This window comes from Rhea americana, unplaced genomic scaffold (genome assembly GCF_003343005.1).
Source record: "Rhea americana isolate MKP2758 unplaced genomic scaffold, rheAme1 scaffold_15, whole genome shotgun sequence".
Lineage (NCBI taxonomy): Eukaryota > Metazoa > Chordata > Aves > Rheiformes > Rheidae > Rhea > Rhea americana.
The window spans coordinates 5,380,420-5,404,438 of NW_028185594.1; the positions used below are offsets into that span (position 1 = coordinate 5,380,420).

General features: G+C 39.8%; 3 protein-coding genes across 6 annotated transcripts; 2 read left to right on the top strand and 1 right to left on the bottom strand.

The window, feature by feature from the left end:
- Positions 1-19: 19 nt before the first annotated feature.
- Positions 20-5,140, bottom strand: NIF3L1 (NGG1 interacting factor 3 like 1). The gene is made up of 6 exons (XM_085299444.1): positions 4,575-5,140; positions 3,784-3,949; positions 3,229-3,355; positions 2,783-2,921; positions 803-886; positions 20-606 (listed from the first exon to the last, which is right to left on the bottom strand). The coding sequence occupies exons 1-6, from the start codon at positions 4,999-5,001 to the stop codon at positions 422-424; spliced, it is 1,128 nt and encodes a 375-aa protein (XP_085155570.1). The 5' UTR covers positions 5,002-5,140; the 3' UTR covers positions 20-421.
- On the top strand, positions 5,133-14,314 carry PPIL3 (peptidylprolyl isomerase like 3). 2 transcript variants are annotated; one of them, XM_085299446.1, is made up of 8 exons: positions 5,133-5,265; positions 5,429-5,490; positions 5,843-5,890; positions 7,204-7,278; positions 8,700-8,793; positions 9,392-9,459; positions 9,939-10,057; positions 12,043-14,314. In XM_085299446.1, exons 3-8 carry the CDS (start codon positions 5,888-5,890, stop codon positions 12,044-12,046), a joined length of 363 nt encoding a protein of 120 aa, XP_085155572.1. In that variant the 5' UTR covers positions 5,133-5,265; positions 5,429-5,490; positions 5,843-5,887; the 3' UTR covers positions 12,047-14,314. The 2 variants fall into 2 exon arrangements, with proteins under 2 accessions (XP_085155572.1, XP_085155571.1); XM_085299445.1 differs by lacking the exon at positions 12,043-14,314 and adding an exon at positions 11,441-11,855 and having other exon boundaries at positions 5,134-5,265.
- A 1,398-nt stretch (positions 14,315-15,712) lies between these two features.
- CLK1 (CDC like kinase 1) lies at positions 15,713-23,784 on the top strand. 3 transcript variants are annotated; one of them, XM_085299448.1, is made up of 13 exons: positions 15,714-15,837; positions 17,074-17,231; positions 17,441-17,672; positions 18,741-18,831; positions 19,232-19,298; positions 20,401-20,517; positions 21,393-21,559; positions 21,635-21,729; positions 21,821-21,950; positions 22,270-22,352; positions 22,941-23,020; positions 23,278-23,368; positions 23,454-23,784. In XM_085299448.1, exons 2-13 carry the CDS (start codon positions 17,074-17,076, stop codon positions 23,598-23,600), a joined length of 1,458 nt encoding a protein of 485 aa, XP_085155574.1. In that variant the 5' UTR covers positions 15,714-15,837; the 3' UTR covers positions 23,601-23,784. The 3 variants fall into 3 exon arrangements, with proteins under 3 accessions (XP_085155576.1, XP_085155574.1, XP_085155575.1); XM_085299449.1 differs by having other exon boundaries at positions 17,441-17,669; XM_085299450.1 differs by lacking the exons at positions 21,635-21,729; positions 21,821-21,950 and having other exon boundaries at positions 15,713-15,837.
- Positions 23,785-24,019: the final 235 nt, after the last annotated feature.

The window sequence follows — 24,019 nt, forward strand, 5'->3', positions numbered from 1 at the left end:
AGCGATCCACACTACTTCATTAACTATTACTAGAAGACTTTATTAGCTAAAATATCAGTGACTCGTACTGACACAATTAGATGTAGCTGCAGTAGTACAGAACTGCTGTGTAAACTTAAAAATGGAGATATAAGTTAGGTTTTTATCGTCTACCCAAATCAAGCTTTGGGTTTTACGGTTTTCAAGTATCTATAATTAGAGTAATTAGTAACAGTAACTTTGAGCGCAGCCTGACAGTTAAGTACACTAGCCTTCATTAGCCCCAAACTAGTATTTATGATTTTTCTGACAGATGATTATAAATATCCCAAACCTTGGAGTACATAATTATTCTAAACTGAACAAATTCAGAGCATCTTAATTAAGTTTACATTTGGATAGGTCTGTGCAAAATACTGTGAAACTCTTTTTTTTTTTTTCTCTATACCACCTGGAGGGGATCTCTGTCTTTTTCAGACACAATTATGTTGATCTTGTTCTGCAGATGGATAGCTAGTGTGTCACGCAGCTCTGACAAGAAGCCTCGCTCAGTGTTACTGTGGTCACACAGAATAACACTGATCCCATTGGCAACAGCATCCAGAACAGCATGGTGGGACATCTCCCCTGCCATTTTGAGAAAGAAATAGCATGYAAGTTGCAAACAGTACAAATTTAGATAACTAGTTCTTTGCAGTGTATTCACAATCTTAGCTCGAAGCTGTGAAGGTGTAACGGGGGAAGTAGCCAGAAGCCAATACCATCAGCTCTGATAAGAGTATGGCAGGCTCCCTCTCATTTTAGGAAAGGCATAATCTCTTACCTGTGAGATAGAGGTCAGCTTCTACCCCATTCAGGACACTGCTTCCAGAACCAGCACACAGAGCAGCTTTCTTCACTGGCGATTCTGTAGGATGCAAGGTACTACAGTTAAACTCCCTTCTGTCTGTTCAGCCTTCCTTCATGCCAGTATTACTATTAATTGTTTTGCAGCAACTATTGCCCTAATTTTAAAGTCAATGCAAATCTGTCAGTGTAAGAGTCATGAGTGAAAACATTTCTGATAATAGGGCAAAATCCTCTACGTGCCAAAAAGATACGTAGTTTTTTTAAAAAAAGGAGCAGGAGATTTTGCAGAAAACTACAGCACAGGGGCTAGCTGCTGGCTACTGTGGCTTAGTTCTCTCCTAGTGAGGTGTTACTCATTAGGTTTCAGAACCCTTTAATAGGCTGCTCCTATTTCCAGGACTCTCATGTTCCACTGTATTTGTTTTCCTAAGGATGCTACTAAGGCAGCATTTTGCTTTACGACATATGCCTCCTCCTAACATTTAGCTCACAGAAGTCCAGTCTCAATGCAAGCTGAGAGCTACTCTATGCCATTAAAAATTCACACATTTGCCATGATTGCTGACTCCAATCTAGTAAGTACATGAAAATGACAGTAAATTTATTTCTCCCTGTACATTATGTTCAATACAGCATGCAGAATTAAGGATTTTCAAAGTGTATTCAGGTTTTTCAGTATGTTGGCATATAATTGCTGTTGCTTTTAGTTACTACAACAATCCCACGGAGCACTGAAGGATTTCAGAATATATATATATACATATATATATATATTTAACGTGACTGGTAGCATCAAAGGGCTTCTAAGACTTCTCTCTTGTGAGCATTGTCCCAAAACTGGGTTCTGTTACCCACGTGCAAGCACCCAATAGACACACAATGTCAAGATATTTGTTTATTTCATTTCTGTGCAGAGATAGGTGCTAGGTGGTAGATCCACAAAGCTAGCACTTTCTCCTTTTCTCCTTCTTTATTTATACACACTTTTCAGGGAGTACTATAAAATTTTTCTATTGGTGACAATTCTATTACATCACATATTTGTGCCGTGCTTGCGCTTTAACATTCCTGTTAATTAGCATGAGAAGCAGAGAAGGAGGCAGTTAACAACATTTCCATCTCATTATTCATTTAGGGTGTGTAGTTTAATATGTTAATAAGCCTTAATGAATTTATATGTTACTCTGGGTTATTCTGCTGTTTTTGTCTACCCGTCACATTCTTCAGTGTTGTGGTTTCCTCAAGGTTATTTGGCTGGAGCTGGTTGTCCTTTGCAATAGTGCTTTATGATATCCTCTCCCCCTTGTCCTTGAGTCTTGTTRACTATTTGAGGGTTTTCACAGCATCGATCCAACATGAAGACATTTATGAGAGCAAATTTGTTCACAGCTTTTTATAAAAAWTTTAATATCTCTGTTCCTTGAAGATTAATATAGGTAACTGGGATAAGAGGACTTCTGCTCCAGGTTTTATTGCTGACCAACTGTTTGACCTAGGATATCTCACCTTCTCTTCTGTTATTCCTCTTTCAGTGAAACACAGATGATTACAGGTTTGTAAGAATAGTATAAAGCATCTTATTATCTTAAGGTGCTTTGCAATTTAATATTCAGTCACAAAAGGCAGTGTGAAGTGATGTATGTTTGTGTCTGAAATCTTGGGGGAAAAAAAGTCTTAGTTACATTATACAAATTATGAAAAAGGATGTCTCATGTTCAGCTTGTGCTGCCCTTCCTCCAGAGTGACAACCAGAATAATGCAGAACTAGTCAGAAGTACAGATAACATTCTTTTTGTGTGATTGTATCACATAAATTCTTTAATAATGCTTCATACTGCTTGGAAGAAAACCTGTTCAAAGCCACAGTATTTCACAGACCAACACATGCATTCACTCTCCTTATATTCCTGGTATACTAGTTTTAATGGACAGTCGTACTTGCAAGCTTACTTACCTAATGTCTTGCCCATTCCCACAGCTAGGCGGATGTGAGGTAATTTTAGGTGGCTTTTAATACGCTCAATTATGACTAACAAGGARACTGGTTCATTCAGTGTGCATAGACGTCCCATTCCGGTATGTGGAAGAAGAGGCTGAAGAGAAGAGAAATTAAAATCTCCCTGAGAAAGCTGACTTCAGAAGCTCGCGTTGCTTTCCATACTGTATGAAGGTGAGTGTATTGGGCATTAAGAATGAATTTCTCTGAACTTTGCAAAAGAAACACATATGTGATTTTCTAGAATGTAACACAATAGGTACACTAGCTATTGGAACCATTTTAAGAATTAATGCACGCCACACAGATAATTTCACTGTTTTGAAAAATGTGTGGTTTCAAATCCCCACAGGCCAGTATTTTAGAGTACTGACAGGTAGCATAGGATGCATAGGTAGCATTACCTTTTGTAATAACAGAATCTCAGTCTTGTGATAAAGCAAGCTGTTCTYGGACAATAATTCCACCACCTCCAACAGTGCTTTCTGAGAGCAGTTTAAACTCACTCGTGTTTGTTCTTTACCTTCAACCCTGAGGAAAGATATATTTGGTGCTTACTAGGAAAATAGATAAAATTTCCGCATTGTGTTAATAGAATATAAACCTATTCTATCACAGAGAAATAGAAAAAGGAGACATGGTAATAGCCTAGCCTACTCTTATGGAAGAAGTAAATATGGAAATTTAACTCAACTATCCTCTTTGAATTTCCTATTAAAACTCTCGTTCACCATCTCTAGCCCATATGATGCTACACTGAGTTGCTAGTTACCATTTAGTATAACCTCACATGGATTAATCAGAAAAGAATGATCATCCTGTAAGTTTATAGATCTCTTCTGAAAAAAACAGCAACAAGACATAGAGGAAGAAAATGATTACAGTAGTAAAATACAGTTCTGGCAAGGTATTCTTTCAAGCCGCAGAAAGAAGATGTCATTAGAGAGTGAAGCAGATACCTGGCAGGGAGAGTAGTGACAGAGGAGATCTCTTGGATGTCTTTGATTCTGGACAGCAGTGTCTCTAGATGCTCCATGGTGTCTGCGCAAAATTCTACCCGGTGAGTGCCCTCCGCTGGATAGCTTGGAGCAGCTGATGGATGCAGTGGGACAGAGGTACATGCACCTGAGAAAACAGCAGACAGATTTGCTCCATTATAAAGTTTGATGAATACCCTTATGCTGATTTAACAGACAGAAAAGTGACAAATGGAAAATGCTTAGTGATTTATCCAAAAGAGATGCAACTTTGGATTCAAATGCAAAATTTGTTCATTTTCCATGACCAGACCTGGAGACTCTTGCCCTGTTGTCTCCACTGGGCACAGTCTCAAGTGCAAGTAAGTTGATACATATTAGTTGTACTTTCTTGAAGCTATTCAAGTTCTACCCTAAAAACTGCACAAACAAATGGTAAGTTTCTGTTTTGAAAATCAGGCTGGAAAAGACACAATTGTTTTCATTTATAAGCTACAACATAGAATAAAAATCTAAAAGGATTTCAGATCTCCAAAGTGCTGTGTGAACTACGAGACGTTGCACTTTATAAATCAATGTCAGTGATTTAAAGTCAGCAGTTTAAACTCTTCAACCACGATAAGCAATAAATATGCTGCACCAGTTCTGACTACACTGAGTAGCAGAACCACGCATCCAGAAATGTCTACGGGTATCAGGTATATCTCACCAAGATAACTTCCCTAAAATAAGCTGAGGGCACTCAGAAGTACTGCAAAAACTTTTACTCTCACCAAGTCCCTTTGTTAGCCAGTTATTGACTCCATGAGGTATGGCATCGTACGCGGTGTGCGGGGAGTATATCCCGATTCTGTGCTCCAGAGCGCGGACCACCAGCCGTTCCTTCCAGGTCCTCCACGTTACTCGTTTGAGTGGCGTGAATATCGGGGGGTGGTAGGAAAGTATGAGATCTGCCTTCCTCTGTACTGCCTCCTCCATCACCTCCTCCGTGAGGTCGTTAGTTAGGAAAAGGGTGTGGACCGCATGGGGAGGGCTCGGTTCCACCAGCAGCCCCACGTTGTCCCAGCTTTCAGCCAGAGAGAGGGAAGCGAAGTCGTTCAGGGCGGGCACGAGCTCCCCGAGGTTCATGATGGAGCGTGAAGGCCAGCGGCCCCGGGGGCCGATGCCACGGCAAAGGAGCTGTGTGCAAGACAGCAGCATGCAGTGATCTGCAGGGGCGCGGAAGGGGACGCGGCCCCGCGACCAAGGGCGCGCGCGGCAGCGCCGGCCACGCTCACGCCGCCTGCGCGCGGGCCGCGACCGTTAACGGCGCCGCACTCGCCACGCGCGGCCCCGCCCCGCCGCTTCCGCCGCGGCGCCGGCCGTGAGGGGGCCGCGGCGCCTTCCCGCTGGCGGCGAGCGCTGCGCTGCGCTGCGGGGCGGGGGAGCCGCCACGCCGGGGAAAGCGGCCGCGGCGGGCGCTAGGTTTGTACGCGGCCTCCGCGGGGCCGGGCAGCGTGAGCCCGGGGCGGCCAGGCTAACGGCCGCTCTGCTCCCTCAGTGGGGTTTTGGCGGCGTGATTCCAAACGCCTTGCGTAAAAACATGCTTCGTTTTAAAAAAAATGCTCGTTCCTGTGCTTGGGTGCAGGTACCTGTGTGTCGCAGGCGCTGACGCCACCAGAAGCGGCCCCGAATTAAACTTCCGTACAGGTACTGTACGTTTTTTATCTGTGGGTTTTTATCTGTTAGCCTTTGTGATGTATATAACCATAATCTCCAGAAATGTTGGGATTGCTTAGTGAAAACTCACATCTTAGGAAAGGCTGTTTTTTGCCCCCCCCCCACCTCCGTTTCTCCGAACTGTTCTGTGCTACCTCTTTCTAGTTCTTCATATGCTGGGTAGTTATGTAAGTAAATTGCTTATCCACATAGTGTGACTTAAATTGTGCTGTGAAACTGTACTGTGAAAAAGCTTGTAATTTTATTAACCACACAAATACTTTAGAATTGGAAAGAACTGGAGACTGGTGGGAAAAAAAACTTGTGTATGTTTTCTTTGCAGGAACCTGCTATATACAAATCTACCTCAGCTTTTTGATGAGCAAATATGGTGAGTTCAGTAGAATTTTTTATATCCTTTCTGATTTTCTTAAGTCATCATCTTTGGATGCAGCTCTGCGTCCAAGTGATTATGCGTTTTACTCTGATATTACAAAGAATTTGTAATGAAAAGCTTCACTTTCCATTTCACAGACACCTACACAAGATACTGTGAAGAGGAGAATATGTCAGTATTACTGTTTCATCAGTCTAAAAACATAATTAGACTTTTACTTCTAACACATTAAATTCTAATCCTAATTTGATTAATATTTGGTCATCTAGTTTGTTTTCTTTTACTACAGAAGCACTGTTTAAGTACATAGCTCTGCTTGAATGTGTGTAAGCTTCCACAACTGTAGGCTTTTAAAAGTTTTTCATTCAGGAAATAAAGATAAGACTATGTCCTAAACTGGATATACAATTTATAAGATCTTTGTGAACATTACAGGCAATTGTCTTCTCTTCTTTACTTGTATTCCAACTTTTATATATATATATATATATATATATTTCTATATATAAACTTAGTATGCATATAATATGCAATATTATTTAATATATATGTAATATAAAACATGTAATACATATATATAATAGTATACTGGCATCAATGTGACGCTGATTCTTATTAATCTTTCTGTACTTGTATTCCCAGTATATCCCCATACTAAATCATCTTTGATAGTTCAGCACTTTGGGAATACTGTGATATTTTTTGGACCTATAGAAAGATATATGCATTGATGGCTGGGTAATTGGCATGTTAAAATTTACAAAGACTATTTATAAGTTCTGAAGAAAAGTTCATAATTTTGCAAAGATACTTGTTTGTGAGGGCAGATTATATACAGTGCTATTCAGAACTATCCTTATATTGCTCAAAAGGCTGCAGTCAAGCGATACRGAGCACTTGTTTCTGTGGCTGTAAACCAGTGAGGTACGTACAGCACATATCATTTCACAAAACAGATGCAAACTCCATTCTTCAGCTTATGCAGACATGTGACTGAGCACTTTCACTTCACCTGTGACTTTATGCAGATGAATAATGTATCTCCAGAGAGGAGCAGCGTGAGTCTGAACTGTTCCATTACCATGGAAAACTCTATTTATCCTGAAACTGATGAATCTGGTGCTCTCTGATAGTTTCACTGGAAATGGGAGGTCTTGTGACAGTAGCCTTGCTTACAGCCAGATATTGAAACTATAGTTACATGCAGTGGAAAGTTGCTTGTGTTCTTGGTAGGACCAGGAGATAAAAGAGTCTACAGCTGTTTGTGTTTCATTGGTAGTTTAATTATTTTCTGTTTTTTTGCTCAGGCTGTCACACTACACACTGATGTAGGAGATATTAAAATAGAACTATTCTGCGAGCGAACACCAAAAACATGTGAAGTAAGTCACGTAACAGGAATGGGATTGTCTAGTGCTAATGCAAAGCAGTAAAAGTAGTGAGTAGTGAGTGAGAAAAGTAGTCACAGAGGATGTGAAACGTATGTTCCAATTTATTGTTTCACATAATGGAATATTGACATTTTAAGCTGGTACAGAGCCTAATCAACTTGTGGAACTTGTTGTATACTGTGTTACACTATCTAGAGCTTTGTTGCCTRTTTCTTTCCAGATAAGGTTTAGCTAAGGGCCTCTTCTCTACAAGTTATAGCATCTCCCAGAGTATCCTTTGCCCTTAATGGGAAACATGGGACTTTGCCTGGGATTTTCAAACTTCCCTTGTTTTGTCCATACTCATAACAGTTTCGCTTTTTGAAAAGAAGTGAGAAGCCCCAGTTTTCCTTTGTGCCATAAACTTAAATTTAAATTGAAAGCAGTTTTTAACTAACAGTGCTGAGGCTTGGCTATTGATTACAAAGTTACAGTATAGTTTCAGAATAAAAATGTTGAATGCAAGTGATACTTCTGAGCATATCTCAAGAACCCCTGTGTTTGTTTCTCAAGTCAGAGGACCTTGTGCTGTAAGCTTTGATTAAAATCCTTTATCTATGACTGTGTCAAAGGAATATCTTGACCATAATTTGAGAATGACTCTTCTGTGTGTAAATGGGATTCTCTTGAGTACGGATTCTTCAACCTATCATAGCCACCTTCTGTAGGAAACCAAGAAGACAGGAGCGCTAAACGCAAACTGTCATTTTTTGAAGCCACGTATAGTAAAAGACTTCTCATTGTTTTTTTTACAGTCATTTCTGTTTTGGTTGTAGATGACACACRTGATGTTTTAATGGTAGTTTTAGGGTTTATTATTATGTCAAAATAACTTTTAAATGAATTTCTTGCTTCATTTTGAAGTTCTGTAGTGGTAAGGTTTCCTTAAGCCGAGGGAAATACTATTTTAGCTTAAAATTTCCAGTTTCAGCTGCAAAACTTTCATCTTACATTCTGGGCAGCCTAAATTTAAATTTCAGTGAAATAGTGAGTATATCTTGAAGGGCATTTTCCTTGCAAAATGATGAACAATAACTTGCTGGTATCTAAAATAGTGGTTCATCAGCTATCTAAGGTATAGAAGTCTTTAAAGAAGATGCATGTTTCTGCATGCATGTATGAAGCCACCATCAGATCCATCTTCTTTATGAAATAACTTAACTATAGCAAGCCCTGGAAAGGGAAGGAAAATGCCTGAGGGTTATTTGTATCTTTTACTAGCCAATAATAATCTGGGACAGTTGACTAATGCAGTGACATGCTTACAGTGTAAAGCAGCATCAGAAGAGCTAGTGTTGCCAGTGCTGTGGTTTTAGCTACAGAGGATATTATTTCTGAGTTGCTTGTTAATATGTTGTGTTTTATTTCCTTAGAACTTCCTGGCGCTTTGTGCTAGTAACTACTACAATGGCTGTGTATTTCATCGGAATATAAAGGGCTTCATGGTTCAGACAGGGGATCCATTAGGTAAATMCTTCTGTCAGGGTCTGTATATAGAGAAATATACAGGGATAGGATGGAACATAAGAATTACTGTATTGCTGGCAGAGGGTTTTATGATTTAACTAGTTTTCTCTAGTGAGTTTACAGAAGAGCAGACATTACCCTAGCTCTAAATAATCATGCAGTGGTAAAGCATTGTACTGACTTTAATTTTTCCAGCTGTTTTCACTGAATATGATGGTTCTCCTGACTTACCAGCACTTGCACAGGCAGTAGTTGCTACTCTGGTTTCTGCCTGAAAGGCTACACTGCCTCTAAAAATTCTCTTCAGCATTTTGGGAAACGGCCTAGACAGTGTCAACTGTCTGGGAGAAAGTCTGGTTCAGTTGTGTGTCTGTTTGCACTCATACTGAATTGAATTTGAGAACTTCTCAGTCTTTTGTTCTGCTACTTAATAGTTACTGAGTTAGTGCTCTGCTCAGTATCGAGACATGAGAACCTTATCCATGCCTCAAGCAATTTATAGTCTTTCTATTGTGTTTGCTGTAGCACATTAGAATGATRTGTGTCTGATTTTTTTAGTCTGAGAATCCGATAGTTTATTGTGGTACTTTTTTGTCAGGTACTGGGAAAGGAGGTAACAGCATCTGGGGCAGGAAGTTTGAAGATGAATTCAGTGAATACTTGAAGGTATTTCTGTGTTTTCAATATGCAGTTATGTTTTCACATACATTTTTGTTAGGAGTTGGAGAATGATCAATGTTATGTTGCGCTGGATTAAATACTTGTCTTGTAATTGTGAAATAAAGCATAAGCCCACAGTAAAGGGGTGTTATTAAAGCTTGCTGTTGAAATAGGAACAGGCATTTCTGCTTCTACTTTGCAAGTTAGATTTGAGGGTTCTCATCACAGAGAACAGAAGTAGGAAGAATTTGTAATGATAATTTTCATTCACTGAGGRTAAAGAAGTCATTTTACATTGTGAGAGCAGATTTGGGGAGCTAATTATGGGTGGTGACAGAATATATTAGCAACCAAGATTTGTTTTTACTGATATAATGAAATAATGATATTGAGGTGGAATACTAATTCATGAAACCTTTTGTACGGTCAAAATCCTGCTTTCACAGATATATATTCATGTTGAGTTTTTTTTTCCTTTCTTTCAGCACAGTGTCCGTGGAGTTGTTTCAATGGCGAACAATGGTCCAAATACCAATGGATCGCAGTTCTTCATCACTTACGCCAAGCAACCGCACCTGGATATGAAGTATACTGTCTTTGGGAAGTGAGTGATCCAACCATGTGCCTTCTTGTCAGAGTATGTGAAGAATCTGAATATTTCAGGGCATGTACAATGCAAATTTAGAAACTTACATGACAAAAATCTTTAAAATTGTGGATGTGTATATATAAATCTATGATCTTGCACTGTCATCCAGAATTAGTTGATCCAAATTACTCTGCATTTTTTATTAGTAGTATGAAATTCAGTGGAAATAGGCATATTAAAAATAATATTAAGAATGGAGCTGCATCCATATGGGCATGGGTGAGAAGGTGAGTTGGAATGACTAGTACAAAAAAAAATCCATTATTGATATTATTTTTCTATCTCAGAAGCATGATAATGGCTTTGTTTTTGCTTGTTACTAAAGGGCTACTTATGTACAAGTGAATCTGTTGAGCAAAAATTGCCTTCATCAAATAGAGTTAAATATTCAGAGTAAGCTAGWGAAATCTGAAAATTGCATTTTTACCATTTGTATTGTTTATAAGAATGTAAGCATAAGTGTTCTGTGCTCTCTGAGTTTGTTTAGAAGTGTGATTTGAAAGTAGTTTTTTAGACATCTCTTTCTCACAGAAGTGTAGGGGCTCTGGTAGATAGACTTTGCCAGATTTTCTGTAGCAGTTGAAGATAACTGTTGCCCTAGTTGCAGAATCAGTTGAGCAGAATACATGTCCATGCTCCAGCCACAGTCCAGCATCCTCTATTTAAAGAATTGATGAATGTGCTYGTGAATTTAGTGGTGAATGGCATGCCATGTGTTCTGCCGAGTCTGTTACYGGGGTACTAACCCATAAAGATTTAGCAGAGCTAATTATTTAAACTGAAAAGGTAAGAAGTTTATTAGAATAATTTATCTTGCCACTTCTTCAGCCTGAATAGGAATCAGAAACCCTAAATGCATCTGTCTCATTAGATTTACGCAGTTGTTAGTGGTCAATCCAATCTTGTCTTTGAGCCAAAAGGTTAGTAATTATAATCTCATGTTTGGAAACTGATTTTCCAGCTATGGGATGGCAGTAGTTCACAGTGAAGTCTGGTATGACAGTATCTTGCTACTAGTTAAACCTATAGTATGATAGTCAGTCCAGCCAGCCAGAAAGTGAGAGCCAGGATCTTTATAGCTATGGTTGATATAAAATATGATACTGTCAGTGTGAGTTACATGCATCGTTTATCACAATCTCCCATGGGATGCTTAAAAATTTCTTTCAATATAGGTTATAACACTGTATCTAAGGTTTTGGCTGCCTTATTTGCATCATTTGCTTGCCAAGCACTTGCACTATGGTACTTAACTCACTGTAAAGTGCTTTGAGATACCTCAAGAGTGAAAGTTCATTCATTAGAAGGAGCTTCCTAGCAGTTCTGCTTTTCTTTCAGAGTTATTGATGGCTTGGAGACCCTGGATGAGCTGGAAAAGCTGCCTGTGAATGAAAAAACCTACCGACCTCTTAATGATGTTCGCATTAAAGACATCACAATTCATGCCAACCCTTTTGCTCTGTAGCCACAAAGTGCCTCAACACAGTCTTTAAAGATTAGTCAGAATGACTGGTGGAATATGGTGTTTAAAATGACATTAAAAAGAGTTACTCAAAGTGGATCATACCTTTGCTCCTTGAATACAGGACTTAAAAGGAGTTGTGACATTGTCTGGGAGTTGTTACAAGGGAGTCTTACGCTTCAGAAGCAGAAGTTTTTCTAGAATATCTTCCAGGATTTTGACTTTAAAACATTGTTTTTTGTATGTGTAAAATAAGGAAAGACTTTTAAAAATACATTTTTTTTCCAAATATTTTATGTTGTCTTTTTGCCTTGTCTTTCTAAGTGATATTATGTTGAAACAAGTCTTTGGCTAGAATTTCATTCTAACAGTTTTCTGAAACTTTCCCAGGTAAGCTCCAACATTCCTTACTGTTTTTTTAGGGAAAAAATAATATATATATTATATATAAAAAATATATATACTTTTTTTCTTCTAGGTGAAAGTGGTGTCATAGATGGAGGAATCCTTTCTCTACTAGTGGATTAAAGACCATGTTCAGATGAGTACTTGCTCTTATTCTGCTGTGTTGGGCTGGTAACCACTTCAGCTTCCCCAGAAGGTAGATCAGAAACAATTGCCTCTGGTACAAAGTTTTTAGGATGAAAGTGTTTGCATCTTTACATAGCTGTTATTTRAAACAAGGTAACCATGGATTTACTGTAATTTGTTTTTTATCCCTTTATTGCACAAACGGGGGTAAACACAACAGAGAAATGACAAAGACTGTGATCAGACTTCTTACCAAGGATATCCTGATATCCTCAAAATAATMAAACATATTGTGGCCAAGATGTTGTTAAAGAAGATTCTTCTGTCTTACATGTTAGTGGTGATGTATATCTATATCCCCACTCCTCCAACAGTATGTACATGTGTATGTATATATGTGTGTGTGTGTGTATAGATAGATATGTATATAGATACACAAACATGTCTGTGGTTTTGATCCTATCCTCAAGCTTCTTTGGTGGGGAATCCCAAAAGGAAACACAATTAATTTGGCATTCATCAGTCTCCATTCCTTTGGGATCTGAATCAAATGAAGGGTGAAATGCCCCGTAAAAGATATTTTAATATATAAGTGTAAAATAAGCTGATTTGAGCTAACAGAGAGCAATTTGTATGCTTAGTAAAAGCAATTCTCCACCTTGGACATTTGGGGGAAAACAGAATATTCTTCTATTTCTTGAAAAAACTCTGGTTGTGGATTAAAAAAATGCATTTCAGCATGTGTTGCTACAAACCAGAAAAAAAAATCAACTCATTTTCACTGAAATCTATTTTCTGACTCTACAATATGTAGAAGTCAGAGGATGTTGTTTCCAATTCCAGCTGTGCATGGGAGCACTAGCTAGGACAGAACAYCCGTGGTTCCTGCATCCAGCTCCTGCCCTCCTAGGCTTCTTCCCTCCTGTCCCCTTTGGACTCATTCAGCATCACTTAGCAAATCCCATCCTCRTGTACATGCCTTGTAATCGTTGCGAGGTTCAGCTACAGTGCCCACCAGAGTTGATTCTCTCTAGAGAATGTGGATAAATGAGGACCATGTTGATTTTTGTCACTTCTTTTAATATTGTTCTGGAATTCAGGTTTGTGTAAAAAACAACAACAAAAAGGTTGGGGGGACATTGGAAAGAGTCAAAATTTTGAGAGCACATCTTAAGAGATGAGCTTATGTTGTGCCTGGTTTGTATGTGGTGTTGCTAAAAGCTCCTAGTCTTTGCTCCAGACTTAAAAAGATTCCTCCACACACACACTATTCCAGTCATGTGAAGAACTCAATTATTGTAGCTCTGTGCTCTTTCTAGCTCCCTTCCTTGTAACCAGTGGTAATGGGGAGTAGACAAAAGCAGGCAACTGCATGCTTCACTGCCACATTGACACTGCTGCTGTGCAGATGGAAATGTATATTGAGAATTTTCCTACACTGCAAAGGAACCAATAATTTGAAATACAGCACAGAACTCAAAATAATTGCAAGTCTGTTCTTCTCAGCTGCAAGAAAGATTGCTGTAGAGAATGTGAAATATAGGTACTGCAAGAGCTTTGCTCTTTGCATGATACATCAGATTTCTTTTTTTAAACAAAGTTGCGTATTGAAAGTAGAGGGATCTCATAGGACAGGGTTATATCCTAACTGTTGTTAATCATATCATATCTGTTTCTTCCTGTTTGTGGCTCTGAACCTCTCCCAGGTGAATCTTGAATACAACAGAAAAAAATAATGGGGTTGCTCCCATTCAGTTGTTAAAGAGAGAGAAACAGAGACCAYGAATATAAGTAGCCCAGCTGTGGAAGTGCATAATTATGTGGGCAGTTTCTATGCAGTGTACCTGCCATTGAGTTCTTGTACACAGTCAGCTGCTGTGTCAGCAGTGGTTTGGAGTTCTGTAACATGTACAAGCCCTGAAATAGCGAAATGCTGGAGACAACACTGTTCTTATTTTTATTGATTTGTGCTTTATGAAGTGCTATGTTTAATTTCATCAGTCCAGTGCTGTATCACAAACACTCTACAACCTACAAGGTGAGTTATGTCAAAATAAATCTACTCATGCAGAGGAAAATATGCTGGTGTGTGTTAACACTACAATTTTGCACTACATTATGACTGTAATGAAGGGGCTCATCATGTATATTCTAGATAATCTCTGATTTCTTAGACATTAGAAAAATAATTGGAAAAGTCAGTATTAGAAATATTTATCATATTTAATATATAATATTTATATTTTATGTGACCCCTCACAGGGTCAATTGACAAAATCAAAAGAATACAGAATTAAAAAGCTATGGTCATTTCTCAAGAGTGGAAGAGTTTCAGAAGTTTAGTTTTTCCCAAGCTAAGAGAATGGTTGTTTTTAAAGAAAAGTTGGTGTRTACAGACTTGTGGTGTTTCAGGACTGTTTTACCCTTAGATGCTCTTTTTTTTTTCCACATAAATTGGATGCTAAATGAGATGGCTGACTGCTTATTATTGGCATTGCTTTTGGAGAAACAGATTTTGGACATGAAGCATGGCCACCTTTGCTGAAGCAATAAATGAAAAGATGATAGGCTTAAAAATTCCTTCTGAGAGAAATGGTGGCCTGAGGCCACCTTAGAAGAGGCGAGGGGTGTCTGTTGGCTTAAACTGTCCAGTGTGTGACAGAGGTGACCAGCAAAAGCAAGACTTGGTTTTGTGGGAATTTTAATTCCAGTCTGTGGCCATGTAAGTCTGATTGTGTATGTTTTTTTCCCTAAGGGCTGTGTTTAGGGGTTTTGTTTGTTCTACAGTGGGTAGTTTTGTTCAGTCAAGACCTGGGGAAAAAAAAAAAAAAAAGCTGGTGAATAATAGTTTTAAGGTATCAAATCATTGAATGCTGAACTATTTCAAAATGTTTTTAATGCCAGTGGTTTACAAAGACTTCTGCAAAACTTAAGTAATTTGGTAACATAATTTCACTCTTCTGTTGGTTTAAATTTAGGCACATGCTTTTGAGAGTCTCTAATGGTTTGTCTAGGGAGGTAGAGAGAAACATGGGGCTTTATCACCAAGGGAAATGGTGACTTAGCAATTAAAAAAAATCTGGCAAAAATAGTCGTATTCTGGCGTATCACTGCATGAGGGTTAACAGGCTGTGGGCTTTTTTTTTATTTCTCTTAATCATTTTTCTTGTCTTCCAAAATCCTTGGGAAGTTACTTAAGATTTTATGCCGATGGCTCACTTACCAAGCCAGAGCACTTTTAATGGGATTGCCTGGAATACGGAATATGGGGTCCCCGAAAAACGTGTGGCCGACTGAAACGCACCGCTGCAGCGTGCRCAGCAGGCCTGGGAAAGCAAGAGCRTCCTTAGCCGAGGCAGGAAGGCGGCCGTGCCGCCGCTCCCACCGCCTGCGCGGGGCACGAGGCCTTGCCGTGTCGCCCTGCCCGCAGCCTCCTGGGGCAGTGGCGGGGGATAACGCCAGTTATCTTCCACAAATCCTCGCGAAACGAGAACTGTCCCCACGCGGTGTCGCAGCCGGGGGACGGGCGAGAGCCGGGGGGAGCCCCCTTCCCCCCCCCCCCAGCCGCCGCGCCCCGCCCGCGCCGTGACGCCGGGGCCGCAGCCGCTGTGACGCGCCGCCGCGCTCCAGAAGGTTCCTGGCGGCGCCATTTTGTCGCAGGCTGCGAGCTGAGGGGTGGTGACGGTCGTGTTTCCAGCAGCTGCGGCTCCCGGAGAGGGCGGCGGCATCCCCAAGCGCCGAGGTGAGGCGATGGCGGGCGAGGGGTCCCCAGTGCTCGCTCCTGGCTCCGCGCCCTGAACCGCCGCGGCGGCGGGGGGAGAGCTGAAAGACACCGTTAGGAGGCGGAACGGGCTCTGGCAGGGACATGGCCGCCGCCGAGGGGAGGGCGGGGATGTGCCGCAGCGGTGCCGAGGAAGAGGCTGCTGCCCCTGCGTTGTGGGGAGGACAGCCTGCGGCCGCCGGGGCCGGCCCCGCCGCACGAGCGGGTCGGGTGGCCTCTGCCGCCCCCCGCCGCTCCGTGCGGCCGCCATGTTCTCTGCCCGCGCCTTACTCGRTGCGGAGAGAAAATGGCTGCGGCCGCGGGGCCCTCTACCCATTTCCTTGGGGGAGGTCGAGAGTGGGGCTTCCCCTGGGGGAGAGACTTCGGTGGGGCGTGAACCCCGCCCCCCCYYCCYCCCCCCCGGTGTGGGGATGACCCCGGCGGAGCGCCCTGCTGTATCTCCCCGTTACCAAGCTCGGTGTGTGCATCGGCCGTGTGGGGCGCGGGCCATTTCCTCCCTCCTTTGAAAAATAACCTGGGTCAGGGCCGGTGTYGTGTCGCGAAGTCTGGACTTGTAGGCGTGAGACACGCTAGAAACAATTTACGATTGGAAAGTGAAGTAAAAAAATCTGTAATGAGATATTTTTCTTCATTTTTTACTTTGGAGTTAATTAACTAGGAGGTATCTGTATTTTATTTTCATCTATTGTTTTTTCTAAATTAGCTTTAGAAAATTTCCGGAGATCTATAGAAAAAGCGAAAGTTTAATAATGAATTTTTTCAAACCTTTAAAAAGACCCAGGCTAACATCTGTATGCCTTTTTAAGTACAYGTAAGCCTTCCTTTTTTCCAAGTATATATACAGTTTATCATACGTTAAGGTGTCTGAAGGAACTTTATCCTGGTGACCAGCTTTGCAGAAATAATATTCATAGAGTGTGTTTAGTGTCTGAGCCATGATCCTTTTTAAAATATTTATCTGTAAGGGGTAGATTATTGGTTTAAGTTCCCGTATCAAAAATGCTTATTTGGGGAAAAAGCTTGGGTGTAAAAATAACATGGAAGAAAGCAGGGTAGGGGAAATTACAATGGGGGTAATTGAGGAAAAAATACAGTCTACATTATCCTATTAGACTCTTTGCTATTAATGGCTCTTAAAATCAGTTGCTTATTTCTAGGATGAAATTTAAAGAGCAAAATACTTTTTTTCCAYCACAGATGCGGCATTCCAGACGAACTAATTATGCTGACTGGGATGAAAAAGAAAGTTGGGATCGCAGAAGGTGCAGCAGTGGTTATAAGAGAAAGAGGAGATCTCTCAGTAGTGCACGGGAGAACARGCACTTCAAACATGATCTTTCTAAACTTCCCGATAGGTAAATAAGATTTGACTTGTGACAGTAGTATCTGTTTTATGATTTTACTGTTCTAATAAGGTTAATAATTCTGATAAGGTTCTGTTAATGTATTAATTCTTGAGTTGCAGATATTTCAAGAGGGCTGTCTTACAGTTTAAAGCAAAAACCTGCATTGATAGGGGTACTGAAATTATTTAAATAAAGTTTGCTTAATGCTTTGTTTGTAGTAACTATTCAGAAACCAAATCCATAAATGAAAGAGACCATCATGAACGGCGTTATGTCGAAGAATACAGAAACGAGTACAGTCAAGGATATGATAATGGGCACCATCACAGAGACCATGAAAATGGTTATCACAATCATAGTAGCAAGTCATCAGGCCATAGCGGGAGGAGTAGTTACAAAAGGAAATACAAGACACATCACAGTGCCTCTCACCATCATCATTCACAGGTGGTATGACCAATTTTTAACTTAGGAGTTTTTATTTTAAGAAGATAAATTCTCGTCTGGGCAGTAATATTTGAGCTTTGGGGTTTGGGGAAATTTTAGTTGCTAGTATTGATATATTATTTTTTTGACTAGGATTTTTTTTTCCTTAAGTAAAAGAATTTTAATAGTTCATAGGTATACTTGTGATACCACGAGACATGGTTCTGCTGTTTGTTCACTGGATATGTTTGAGCTGATTAATGAACAGTAACCATCAATTGAAGTAGTTGAACCRCAGGCATCACTTTTATGCCTTCAAAATTTTTTTATTATGACGAGTATTTTATTTCAGTCATACCCAAAAATGCAAATACAAGCTCTGAAACTTGTTTTTGACTAAATTTAGTATCACTGAAATAGCAAGGAGATACTGCCAGATTTTTACAATATTGATTTGTTTATTTGATAAGATGTTCTAAGTTTAGATGAAACAGTATTTAGTAGAATCAGATGTGTGTGATGTCTGCCCACTAGCAGGGCATGCTCTCTGATCTTTGTTATGAATTTAACTGTTAAAAAAGCTGAAGATAGGATTTATAATTTAAACTCTTCAGCTGAGACAGTCTAAAGTAAATGTATATGCTACTTTTGTGAATTTTTAAATTATTATTAAATATTCAGACAAGTGATTTAAAATCAGTTGCTTGCTTGTGTGTCTTAATTTAGCCACAGGGCTATTTTATGTAGAGAGTAATTGATTAAATCCTTTTGATTTTCAAATAAGGGCACTGAAACCTAAAATAAAATTCAGTGAACCAATCTTTTAAAAGAAAAAAAAATGTGTTGTAATTTTTTGTTGCCTTGCCACTTTGAGTATCTTATCTGAAAATCTGTTCCTTGCCATGTTTTTCTCCTGTAACATAAACTATGTGCCCTGTGAATTTCTGGGGACTGAATTTGAAATTGCTCCTGCCGTTTGTGGCCTGGCGTGTATCTGAATGCCCGAATATCTCCCTGCTGAATGAATTTCGTATTCTACCCTGAATTCACTCGGGTTTATTGATTGGCTGGACGATCTTGGTGCCGTTCCAGAAGAGTCATCGAAGGAAAAGATCCAGGAGTGTAGAGGATGATGAGGAGGGTCACCTGATCTGTCAGAGTGGAGACGTACTAAGTGCAAGATGTATAGAATATTTTTCAAAACTTATTAACTTTTCAGATAGAATAATTTCTTTTAGCATAAGATGTGAGGGGGCTTTGGAAGTCTTTTCTTTCTGTCTTGACTTTTTTGTTTGGGGGGGATTGTTAYTCTTTTTCTGTAGAACTTAAATGTATTTTTTTTCTTTTTTTTTTCTTTTTTTTTCCAAAATAGTAAATGAAGTTAATGAAACTGAGATATCTGTAAACATGTCTTGATGAGAGTTGTCCAGTCGCATCTCTCAAACTCTTGATATTTGCATTTTTATAGAAACACAGTCTAGAATAATCTTCAGTGATAGTTGTCTTTTGTGTTTTTGATTTTTTTTTTTTGAACGGTTGAGTAACTTCACAATTTCTGTGACTGAGAGTTGTTTTCTTTTTAGATGAGATTGTTGCTACTTTGGGTGAAGGTGCTTTTGGAAAAGTGGTGGAATGCATCGATCACAAGGCGTAAGTCTTTTTCAGTTGATACCTGTTTTTCTTACTGATACTATCGTGGTCTACATACTTCATGAAGTGGTTGCAGATTAATTAGATCAAGTTTATTTTTGCTTCGTAATATGCTGATCTGTGTATTTCTTTAAACGTAGACATAAAATAATGACAGGGGAATGGAAGTAGTTATTCATAAATGACATTAGTGTGGGAATAATGAATACTTTGTGGTTGGAATTGGAGGATTGAATTGCTCCAGTTATTTATTTACTCGACATTTTCTTTTGGGGAAAGTCTCTTACGTGCACCTTAGGACATACTGGGATGGCCAGTTAGAGCTGGGACAGATGAGGCTGTTGCCATTCCCTAATGTAAATTCACATTAGTACCTCATGCGAAAAACAGCAGCTTGAAATTACAGTTGTTCAGGAGCTGGCAGACCAGCATGGGGGTGCGGCCCTCCCTGCTGGAGGGACAGGGCTGGCCCGCAGGGAAGCTGCTGCCCCTGCACTGGCTGGCGCCGGTGCGTCGCCCGCTCCGTTGGGAGAGCCAAGTCTGCAGTTGCTTACAGCACAGTTCAGAGGATAGTCTCTGATGATGCAATGCCATTTGGGTTCTAGCAGCTATTATATTATAAACAAGGAACATACTTCTGTTCAGTGGCAGGATTTTTGTGTGCTTTTAGAATTAAACTTTTCTAGTCACCGTAGAATATACTTGACACCTCAGTTAATTTAACTGTTCAGATCACTGAAGAAGACTTGCCGTTTCTGACTGACAGTTGTGTTGGGCTACAAGTTGAAAACTTTCCTCTAATATTAGCCCAGTACACATAAATAAACAATGGGAGGTAAATCAGTTTTTTTTTTTTAGCCTTTAAGAATAATACTAATAGATAGAAGGTATTAAGTATACTCTTAAAGTAAATACTTTATAAGTATTTATTCAGTTGTGTATGTGAACATGTGAAACTTGGGTGTGATCATGTATTTTAAAAGTAACTTTTCTGCTAAAGTTCACAATTGAGTTTTGTTATAAACAATGTTTATGGGGATAATTGCAGAATGATCTTAGTTACAACTATGCATTGTTCTAACTACCATAAACTTTTTTTCAGGGGAGGTAGACATGTAGCTGTGAAAATAGTAAAAAATGTTGATAGGTATTCTGAAGCAGCCCGTTCAGAAATACAAGTACTTGAACATTTAAATGCATCAGATCCCAGCAGTACATAGTAAGTATACAGAGAAGATTGTACCTTATTTTGACTTTCTGCAACACCTGCGTTTTTATGAAACAATACAGTAATACTGTAAGCTCAGAATTACTAGCTAGTAACTTTCAAGAACTTTGTCTTCTCAGTCAGCTCAGGTTACTTCCTACAGGTGTCTCTGATAGTTCCAGAGTGCGCTGTGCTGATAACCTCTAAAGGCAGGGATCATTTTTGCATGTGCGTGTACGGCGGTGCGCAAGTCGCTCTCTAGCTGTGCGGGCTTTCACTCAGGCTGGCCAGGTCTCTAGCCCTGCTTGCTTTTGGTAGGATTAAGTATTTTTCTATTATTAGACCTATCTTGTTCAGAACTGTGAAGGTGACCTTGCTGCAGTAAGTAGAATCRTGGTATTGTTCGGTGACCAGATATGCAATGTAGAAACACTACCTTCCCTATAATGTTTTGTTGTAAAGCAATTTTTAAAATATTACCACCCCGACCTCTGCAAACATATAATCTACAGCAGCTTCTGCAGGGTCTCCCTATCTGAATGTACAGCTAGCTTCTTGAGGGGCTTCTGGGAGGTACAGATTTTCTGTTGATGGTGGTTCAATGTTCTCTTCCTGTCCATGTGTTAGGAGGTCAGGAAAAATGTTACTGCCTGGCAGCTGTGTGCTGGCTGGAGCACCTCGCCTGGAACCAGGGCAGTTGAACTGCTGTGTGTGTTCTTTTGTAAGCTCTGCTATTTGCATTAGGCCAGTGTATTCACACACAGACATCTTAAATCTTTGAAAGCCTCTAACAACTTCCAATAACTGACCAGGTCACCTGGCTGTGTATCTCAGCACTCATGTAACTTACTGTGGCAACTGATGTATTGTTTTCCTGCTTGTTACAGTCGTTGTGTCCAGATGTTGGAATGGTTTGAGCACCATGGACACGTCTGCATTGTCTTTGAGCTATTGGGACTCAGCACCTATGACTTCATTAAAGAGAATGGCTTTTTGCCGTTTCGTCTGGACCACATTAGGCAGATGGCATATCAGATCTGCAAGTCTGTGAACTGTAAGTCTATTTCTTGCTGTTTCAGTTGGTCAGTTTTCTTTGAACGGTGTGCTGACTACATTTGTTATCTTGCAGTTTTGCATTTAAACAAGTTGACACATACAGATCTGAAACCTGAAAATATTTTATTTGTGAAATCTGATTATGTTGAAGAATATAACCCCAAACTGGTAAGTAAGTCTCTGTAGTCTTCCCCTGCCTGCCCTTCAGCAGCCTCCTGGGTTTATGTCTTCATCTGCATGTCATTGTGTGTTTCACCAGAAACGTGATGAACGCACACTAAAAAATCCAGACATCAAAGTTGTGGACTTCGGGAGCGCAACGTATGATGATGAACATCATAGTACTTTGGTGTCTACAAGACATTACCGAGCTCCTGAAGTTATTCTAGGTTGGTAGAAGTGATTTCTATCTAAGGGCATGTACTGTGCTTTAGAAGTCAACTCTGAGAGTGAGTTCTGAATAAGCACTGGCAACATTTGGAAAACACACTGCAATCAAAACGTGCGTGTTAAAGAGATGATGTGCTTTACATACGCTACAGTAGCTGGAACACACCCTGCTTTTCATAGCTGGAGTGAGGTTTGCGCAGTCTAACTAACTGTTGGCTGTAACGTTTTTATGTAATACTGACCTGTGCTAGTGTAGTATTGTGGATCTTGTTGGCTGTCCTAGTCCAGCATAAACCTGAACCTTCTCAATTTTCACAGCATTGGGATGGGCACAGCCCTGTGATGTCTGGAGCATAGGATGTATTCTCATAGAGTACTACCTTGGATTCACAGTATTTCCGGTAGGTAACAGAAYTTCAGAAAGGTGATGCAGCACATACGCTGCATCAACCTTTGGGGAAAACATGCTACTGAGGGTCTGTGTGTGTGTGAGTGGGGGGTATGTGTGTGTGTGACTGGTCTGCGCTAGAAATTAACTTTGTATTTTCTGTAGTACCCAGTAGCAGAGAGCAGAAATAGTCACAAATAAATTGTCTMATCAAAAGACAAGTTGTTTCCAGTAATGATGTAGCAGTAGTTTGTTGTGAGAGGTCAATGCTTTGTAAACATTTTAGATTCACAAGCGCAGCTGGTAACAGATGTTGTCTCATCCACCACCATCAATTAATGCTCAGGTGTGTGAAAAATTATCATCTTGGTGATACTGCTGGAAGTTGGAATTTACTAACAAAAAGTAAGGCCAGGTGATGGACAAACTTTATACAGTGTAACTGTTACCTCAGAAAGTAGGCTGTAGTCCCTTTTTKGTTTTTTTGTCCTTAATGTGAACTTGTTTGTAAGGAGGATGGTCAGAATTGTGTTTTTACTGTGGTTGATGGTGACTTCATCTACTGATAAACAAAATTTATGTAATTTTAATTTTCCTCTAGACCCATGATAGCAAAGAACATCTGGCAATGATGGAGCGAATACTGGGCCCTTTGCCAAATCACATGATACAAAAAACAAGGTAATTATGTTTTTCTCTATGTAGATTGCCTAGTTTATAAGTTACAATAGTTTGGGATTTGGTTTAATACCAAATAAATGACAAAAACAAGTTCAGTAAACTCATACTCAGCCCTTTGCTTTATTAAATTGGCCATTCTTTTGTGTGAAGTAATCCCTGATCAGTTCCCAAAGTTGTGATCAAACATGCACAAGTTTTGCTTCTTGTGAAGACACAAAGCAAATACTGCAAGTAACAAACTATGTGGTCTGTTCAAGGAAACGCAAATACTTCCATCATGACCACTTGGATTGGGATGAACGCAGTTCCGCTGGTAGATACGTCTCAAGACGCTGTAAGCCACTGAAGGTAGGAGAAGGGAAAACACCTTGGGGGAAAGCTATGCCAATAACTGTAAAATTAGAAATAACGTTCTGTGGATTTCTTTAAAAAGGAATTTATGACTTGCCAAGACTCTGATCATGAGAACCTCTTTGACCTCATTCAAAAGATGCTGGAGTATGACCCAACCAAACGCATTACTCTTGAAGAAGCACTGAAACATCCTTTCTTTTTCCCATTGAAACAAGAAAACAAGTAAGCTCTATCTTGCAACTGAACAAGCAGTTACAGACTGTCAGCCAACAACAGAAGCATAATAAAGTTTTTAAGTATTTATTGTGTACAGGTAGCTTTATAAATACCCTATTTTGTATTATGACCCTGTTTGGATACTTAAGTTTACTGATCCAGCTGCTGAAATAAAACTTTCTATTTAAGAAAAAGATACTGATGTACCTGATAATGTTTTTGCTTTATCACAGTAGACTTTAACATGTTAAAGCACAGGCTCTACCGCTGAAGCAAGCCTCCTCGGAAAGGGAGTTTGTTCATCGTAGAGAATACTATTACTGTAGATGTATTTTATTTATAACTAAGTCTTGGAGTTATGTAAACTCAAGGGATTGAAGGGGGTAGTTCAGTGATTTCACACTTTCAAGTGACTGAAGCTTTACCTTG